We start from the raw sequence: 8,378 nt of genomic DNA on the forward strand, positions 1-8,378 counted from the left end.
CTGACTTTTGTCCCTTCCCTGTGTGCCGACTTGACACATTCTAACAATATGGCTCCCGTAACGGTATCTTTAAATGTGCTTTCATTACGTTGTGGGTTCTGTCCACAACTCTCAGGTCATCGTTCTTGTTTTCTTGAGCCTGGGTAGTGGGTAGATTAGAGTTTACGCTTTGGCTGGAAAGGTTGTTTCCATTCTCACACAGGTGCCAGGTGTTCAGCTGTTCGTTTCGTGTATTGTGGGCAGGAGGGGGACCCAAATCTCTTCTCCATCCTGCCTCTGTCTCCTGTCTCACCTGGTCTGTGTCTCTTGTGGATTTCTTTTGCCTTCAAGCATTTATGATATTTAAAGGATTTAAATATCACCATTATAACTATTAACATGAGCTTTCCAAACACAGCTAACCTATGTTAATTTACAAGGAAATGTTTGTTAACTCTAATCTGCCTGGCAGTCTTCTCCCATCCCCTCACTAGAGGAAAAACTCATTTTTAGCTTTATTTATTATGTCTTTATTCAGCTTAGTATTTTCTTACTTTTGTAATCTCCAGTTATTTTGAATTTCCTATAATAGCATATGTATCAACATACATATAAACATTTAACTTTAGCTTACGAAGAAATTATATTTCACTGTTAGAATATAAGTAGTTTATATTCCACGAAGATTTTAGTTAGATTAGTTTTATTTAAGAAATCCTGGCACTTATCCCTCAACCTTTTCAGTAACATACTGTACCTTACAAAAACACGCATCAAATTGAGAGAATGTGGGAGCGTTTGAACATATAAGACGTTTCCCAAGGTGGAGCACTTTGATTGGTTTGATTTGCTGCTCACATAAGATCATGCCTAGTAATGGCGGTGAAGAGGCTCTGTCACGTAGAGCCTTGCACGTGCCAGCTTCTAGCTCAAGCCCATCATGGATGCACTCTACCTTATTCATTACAACAGCCCTTTAAAGCATGTGGGTAGGAACTCTCCTCATTTTAAAGAGAAGAAAACAGGTTTAGACAAGTCCACTGACCACCAAGGACCCTCAGATAGCAGGCGTCAGAGCTGGAATCTCTTTAGGTCTTTCCAACACCACACCGCCCACCTCTCACGTTCACTCCTGTGCCTACTTGCTTTCACAGGGATGAGGAATGATCATTTTTCAATTTACTTAACAGAGTAAATTATTAGGTGCTTCCAATTTGCCAAGGAATATTGCAGTCGTAGACTTTAAAGTAAAATAATACTTACAGAAAATGTAAGTAAAACTAGTCAGCTGTATTCTTACTTTTGTTCTATAGTATATTACCTATGCAAATGAATGCAGAATAGTTTATGCATTTCTATCAGGCTTTTGAAAGGGCCTCAAGTTTATAATCTACTCTTTCTTCCCTCGCAGTTGTGTTCCATATTTACCCTGTGTGCTGCTCTTTGGGTAAGTTATGCCAGCCCTACTGGCTTTCAGTTAACTCTGTGCCCCTCCCCAGCTGAAGTGGCATCACACCGTTATGTTAAAATGGCTCATCTGGTTTTTAAAAACTCTCTAAAGATTAGGTATTCCTAAAATTTGACATGTTAACGTCCAGCTAGTGGCTAAAAATGCCATAGATTCTACTGTCCACAGCATAGAGGTAGTCAGTAAACCCACATGTACACACATGCTCACCCATCCAGCTAGTGGCTAAATGTGCCGTAGATTCTGCTGTCTACAGCATACAGGTCGTTAATAAACACACACGTGTGCCCGAGAGCTCACCTGCTTGTGGGCCCAGTTGGCTCCTCTGACAGTGCCCTGTGTGGTGAGGGGCCCTGGCTCAGGGGCTGTGCTCTCTCCCTCATGCTGCCGCAGGGTGCCCTGTGACTCTGCAGTGGTGAGGCAAGTACGCTCCAAGTAGCAAGGTGTAAAACCAATGGAGAAGGCCAGAAAACACAGATAGTAACAACAGAGAGACAGAGGAACTGAAATCTTCCTCCTACCCCGTGGAGAAGGTTAACAGCTCTTCACTAGCCTTTAAAGAAGTCATAATGGTACAATTCCGTTTACTTTTTGATCTTCCTGATTCTACATCATATTTTTCTATTGTGCTCAACCTATTTCCCAAAAGGGTTGAAGCAGTTCTTGAACTATCAACAAGAAAATCCCATTTTAAAGAAGAAAGGGTAGTTGAGACATATTCTAACAGAAATATTCCAGATTTTTTTTTTATTTTGGTGATGTAAGGACAGAACTTTAGTTATATGAGATTGATTTACGTGTCATTTATTAATGATAAAAGAATATTCTTGCACATCTCTATAGAACATTGATTTTTGGTTTTGGAATTGTCTGTTTACTATAAACAGTAGACTGAAGATAAATAAGTAAAACACTGATGGACAAGGAATTCTCAAAATAGATCTTTTAAAACAACCATGGAAACTGATTATATTATTCCAGAAGATCACAATAAAATACAATTTTCCTTCAAAATGTCACTCAAGGAGCAAATAGGCATGAGTAACATAAGTAAAGTTCACATGGGGCATACAGATCTCAGTGGGATTTTAAATGTTGAATCTAGATAAGTTAACATTGACTTTAAAGACCTGACCACCTTTAAAAGTTTAATGTTTTCAGCCTATGCATGATTGTTTCAGTAACATTTATTTAAAGTCACATATTTTGCAATATTTAAATTAATGGATATAGTTTTAGAAAGGAAATTATTTTGTGGATTCTAAAGTTTCAGACCAACTGTATCTTAAAGTTATCACACTAAAATTTAGTAAAGAAAATAAATGAAGCCATCTACATTTTTGAAAGAGAAGAATTAAGTTTGATTGAGAAAGCTGTTTTAAAACTTTGAAACTCATAATTCCTCTGTTTTTGCTACTGTTAGTGGCATAAGAAGGGACTGGCCGTGTTATTCTGCATATTGCAGTTCTTGTCAATGACCTGGTAAGTCTTTCCTTATCCTGGTAAAATGTTAAAATTGCCTGAGATGTGACAAGCATTTCGTCTGGTGTTTCGGAGCCAGACAGGCCCTGCAGGCTCAGAGGAGTGGAGGTCTGGGATGAGTCCTGTTGGAGTTGACAGCGTGGCTCAGTGGTACTGTTAGGGAGAAGTATGGGATGCTGTAGTTACGTAGTGATGTGTTCTGCTTTTTTCTAATGTGAGAAAGAAATAAGAAAAGTAGGTGATGCCATGTGAAAACGTGAAAGTGAGACCAAATCACAGGGTGAGACCAGGGGAAGATGAGTTTCCCTGCATTATCCACTCTATTGCTGGATAAATACAAGGTGGAATTTATCTTAATGTTGACTCTGTGGCCCTGTGATATCTGGAGATGTCTTCTGAATTGGCAGTGATTAAATACTTCTTAAGTTACTGGTTGAGCAGCCCAAATCCAAAATGCTTCAGGATCCAAACTTCTTTCTTTTTTTTTGAGACAGTCTCACTCTGTCACCCAGGCTGGAGTACAGTGGCATTATCTTGGCTCACTGCAACCTCTGCCTCCGGGATTCAAGTGATTCTTGTGCCTCAGCCCCTCAGGTAGCTGGGATTACAAGTGTGAGGCACCATGCCCAGCCCAAAATCCAAAACTTCTTGAACGCTGACATGATGCTCAAATTTGGTTGATAACCAGTAAATGTAATGCAGATATTCCAAAAATCCAGAAAAATCCAGTATCCAACACATCTCTAGTCTCAAGCATTTCAGATCAGAGATGCTTCACCTGCACTGCCTTTCCCACTCCAGTTTTGTGAATATTCAGTCATGCTCTGGTTCCTACTCAGACTCTCCTCCTCTTAGCCTTTTTGTGTCTTGTACTCTAAGAATTCATCAGCATAGAGGCCATAAATATCCGGGCGGTTGATTAAACGTGCCCTACAACTCCTGCGCTCCTCCGTGTTAGTGAAGAGTGCTTTTCCTTTTCCTTTTCCTTTAGAGCAGCTCTTGCTTGCTTCCTAATTTTTGCTTCCTGGTTTTGCCATTTTACATTCCTCTTACTCGATGTTACCCAGTTTGGGATCACCTTTCTTTTGGCCCTCTTTTCACTGACAGGTGAAACATCAATGAATGTTAAATGCAATTCTCTGTATATCTCAACCATATAATGTTCCTTACTCTTTTTCATTGATTTAGTGAAGAAACCTAAATTTAAATCTCTTGGTTATTTTCTCTAGTATTTTGCCTTTTATTGCCTAATTTGTACCTAATAATTGATTTATCCCTAAAGGAGACTATAAATATCAGTTTTGGTACAGTTTCTATTTTATTATAAGAAGCTCAAACTTCAGCATGCACCAGAATCACCTAGAGAGTTTGTTTAAAGGGCAGGTTGCTTGTTAAAGCAAGCTTGTGATTTAGGAGGTTTAGGGTAGGGCCTAATAATTTACATTTTTAACAAGTTCCCACATGATACTCTCACTGCTGGTCGGGGTCACACTTTGAGAACCACTGTACAGTCTCATGGTGCTGTATTTATTATAAGGTTAGACATGGCCTTTTGGCATAAAGAAAAACCATGATTCAGATGAAGATTCAACATGCTTGAATATTTCTTGCAGGTATAGCCTGTCGTACATCCCATATGCAAGGTGAGCTTGTTTGAATTCTGTCTTGTTTCTGGTTCTTATCTTCACACAAATTTAAACACTTTTTTGGGTTGATCTTAATTTCCTGAAAGGAAATAAACTTTTTTTTTTTTTGAGATGGAGTCTCGCTCTGTCACCAGGCTGGAGTGCAGTGGTGCGATTTCGGCTCACATTGAAATCTCTGCCTTTCAGGTTCAAGATTCGCCCGCCTCAGCCTCCTAAGTAGCTGGGACTACAGGCGCGTACTACCATGCCTAGCTAATTTTTTTTTGTATTTTAGTAGAGACGGGGTTTCACCATGTTGTCCAGGATGGTCTCAGTCTCCTGACTTTGTGATCCCGACCGCCTTGGCCTCCCAAAGTTCTGGGATTACAACCGTGGGGCCACCGCACCCGGCAATAGACATATTTTCAATGAGATGAATAGAAGCTTGCCATGATAATGTCTGTGTGGAAACATTTTGGTGACATGGAGCAACTGTGTGGGGAGTATCCTCCCGCCCTGCTGCCTGGCATGCAGTAGGGAATGTGGATGAGATTCTGGACCCTTCCGTGGCTTCAGGAGTTCAGAAAATAGGACACAGAGACTCCAGGAAAACAAATTCTACTTTAAAAAAGGAAGTTACAGCTGAGTGCGGTGGCTTATGCCTATAATCCTAGCACTTTGGGAGGATCACTTGAGGTCAGGAGTTCAAGACCGGCCTGGCCAACGTGGCAAAACCTCATTTCTACTAAAAAATACAGAATTAGCTGGGCATGGTGTGCGCGCCTGTAATCCCAGCTACTCAGGAGGCTGAGGTGGGAGAATCACTTAAACCCAGGAGGCAGAGGTTGCAGTGAGCCAAGTTTGTGCCCTTGCACTCCAGCCAGGATGAGAGCCAGACTCCATCTCAATAAAAAAGGAAGTTACTGGGAAAGTGAGGGCTTGCACACAAATGCTTATTTTTAGTCAGCAAAAACAGTTGTATGTCAAGAGGTAACTGGCATTTTAAAATATTTTTCCAGAGAAATGTATTTAGCCGTGGAGGAGAAAACAAAACAAGTTCCCATTTTCAATCTGATAGATTTAGAAAAAGATTCTAGTGAGGCACAGCGTTGCCTGTTTGTGAAATTCAAAGATATGTTTTATATTTAAAAACAGCAAAATTGGGCCGGGCGCGGTGGCTCAAGCCTGTCATCCCAGCACTTTGGGAGGCCGAGGCGGGCGGATCACGAGGTCAGGAGATCGAGACCATCCTGGCTAACACGGTGAAACCCCGTCTCTACTAAAAATACAAAAAACTAGCCGGGCGAGGTGGCGGCGCCTGTAGTCCCAGCTACTCGGGAGGCTGAGGCAGGAGAATGGCGGGAACCCGGGAGGCGGAGCTTGCAGTGAGCTGAGATCCGGCCACTGCACTCCAGCCCGGGCGACAGAGCGAGACTCCGTCTCAAAAAAAAAAACAGCAAAATTGTCTGATTAAGATGAACAATGAAGCAAATTGGTAGAAATTTTATTTTTATTCCATTTCAAATGTATGATTCTTTCTGATAGATACTTATAAGGAGAAAAAGCAAAACAAAGTCAGCTACAGGTGAGAAAACTGCTTAACCAAGAGTGTGCAAGGGTAACTTACCATGCCTAGGAGCTTTAGGGCAAGGAGACCTCCAGTACTTCTTGGTGCCGAGGAAAGGACCTCTAGACATGATGCCCCGTACAAGAGGCTCTGAAGAGATGGCAGGACTTCGAGAAAATGACCAGCCTCTCCAGACACTTAGTAGGATCCTGCACTTTAGAACAATAAGCAATGTACAGATTTTCCCTATAAGAATTTTATTAGTGGATGTTTTTAATGGCCTAGGTGAAAGCTTTTTTAATGAAAGTATCAAGTAATAACAGTTTTGGAAAAAAATATGAAAGGTCACACTTTAATCTTTTTTTAATTCTGAGGATTCAGTTATAAACATTACACTTTTAAAACTCAGTTCATTAGTCTTTTTTTTTTTTTTTTGAGATGGAGTCTCATTTTGTCACCCAGGCTGGAGTGCAATGGCGTGATCTCCACTCACTGCAACCTCTGCCTCCCGGGTTCAAGAGATTCTCCTGGCTCAGCCTCCAGAGTAGCTGGGATTACAGGCACATGCAGCCATGCCCAGCTAATTTTTGTATTTTTTAGTAGAGATGGGGTTTCACCACATTGGCCAGGCTGGTCTCGAACTCCTGACCTCAAGTGATCTACCTGCCTTACAGGCATGAGCCACCTTGCCTGGCCTAGTTCTTTTAAAAAATTAAATCTTTGTGCCGGGTGTGGTGGCTCATGCCTGTAATCCCAGCATTTTGGGAGGCTGAGACCGGTGGATGGCTTGAGCCCAGGAGTTTGAGACCAGTCTGGGCATCAGAGCCAAGACCCTGTCTCTACCAAAAAAAAAAAAAAAAATTAGCATGGTGGTATGCCCTACAGTCCCAGTTCCTTGGGAGGCTGAGGTAGGAGGATCTGCTCACGCCACTGCACTTAGCCTGGAAGACAGAGCAAGAACCTGTCTCAAAAAGAAAAAAGTTAGATCTTCTGTTAGGTTATTTTTGGTATTTAAACTTATTTCTTTGTATTGAGATCAGTGTATATGGCAGTAAAAATTTCTTAAGATAAATACCATGTCAAAAGTTAGCAAAATGTTTTCACGTCTCAGCTCTTAATCTTAAATGATACTGAACAAAGTTTTTGTTAATCAGAAAGTGTGCTGGAGCATCCCCTGAGTTCTGTTAAAAACGGTGATTTAGCAGGAACATTTTCTGCAGCTTTGCTCTTGAGGAATATTATATTCTGTTTTTTTCCCTCTTTTTTCCACCAGGGATGCAGTTATTAAATGCTGTTCTTCTCTCCTAAGTTGAAAATCAGAAACTCATGGAAAAGAGCACTTGAATGTTGGTACTCTGTGTTTGGTGAAGTTTGCTTTTCCCCATAAAATATTCCAGAAACAACTGAAGTGACAGTTGAAGACCGTTTTGTACTAAGTCTCATTTTGTATACTGGTAAAAACTACATGCTTGATTAAACCGTTAAATGCTTGTAACTTTAAATTCATTATGTGTCATTAATACGCTTTTCCAAAGGAGATTTTTAATCACTGCCAGTCGTCAATTATTTTTAGCCGATTTTTAAATCTTTTCAAAACAGCTTTGAAATGTGAATATTTAAGGGTAGACCTGTGCTGCAAGATAATTCAGCTTTTTTGGCTTGTAAAAAATGTCTGCATTTTTAAGACTTTTTTTTTTTTTTTTTACTTTAAATGTGAAACTTCTTATTTTAAGCTAAAAATTGCTTACTATATGTAATAAAAATAATATATAAATCTTTACAATTTTGAAATAAACCCATCCTTGGAAAAACAACATTTTCTGAATCAAATTTATAATATTTTAAGTGACTGAATTCAATATTTAGGCACTATACAGTCTTTCTGTAGAAAAATGAGTAAGATACAGTCTCCCCGAAATAATACTGCTAAGTACAAATTGTGAGAGAGAATGGGACTGACAGCAGAGCCCATTCCAGGAAGTGCAGGGGGAGGAGGTGAGGTGGCATTGGCTGTGAAGGTGTCAGGAGAAGTCAGGCCACCGGACAGTAATGGCAGCAGGAAGCTACCTTCACCCCAGGCTGGAGGAGAAGCAGAGAGGGAGGAGAACTAGCCAGCGCCCTCCTCCTTCCCGCAGGTCTCCCACTGGCTCTCCTGGTCTCCTCAGTTGCCAGGGAGAGGCAGATAGGCAGGTGCCAGCATGATGTGGTGGTGCCAGCAGGAGGGAAGGCAGCCCTATGTCTGTCCAGGGTAGGAAGA

General features: G+C 40.9%; 1 protein-coding gene across 1 annotated transcript in view; it reads left to right on the forward strand.

Moving 5' to 3' along the window:
* Window positions 1–7,924, forward strand: part of SFT2D1 (SFT2 domain containing 1) — a 23,168-nt gene extending 15,244 nt beyond the window's left edge. Inside the window, exons 5-8 of the mRNA XM_033234258.1 lie at window positions 1,391–1,426; window positions 2,871–2,929; window positions 4,543–4,572; window positions 7,395–7,924. Coding sequence (XP_033090149.1) covers window positions 1,391–1,426; window positions 2,871–2,929; window positions 4,543–4,572; window positions 7,395–7,434 — 165 coding nt within the window. The 3' untranslated portion in view covers window positions 7,435–7,924. The remainder of the gene's footprint in view (window positions 1–1,390; window positions 1,427–2,870; window positions 2,930–4,542; window positions 4,573–7,394) is intronic.
* The last annotated feature ends 454 nt before the right edge of the window (window positions 7,925–8,378 follow it).

The sequence above is a fragment of the Trachypithecus francoisi genome, unplaced genomic scaffold (assembly GCF_009764315.1).
Source record: "Trachypithecus francoisi isolate TF-2019V2 unplaced genomic scaffold, Tfra_2.0 Lachesis_group15, whole genome shotgun sequence".
NCBI lineage: Eukaryota > Metazoa > Chordata > Mammalia > Primates > Cercopithecidae > Trachypithecus > Trachypithecus francoisi.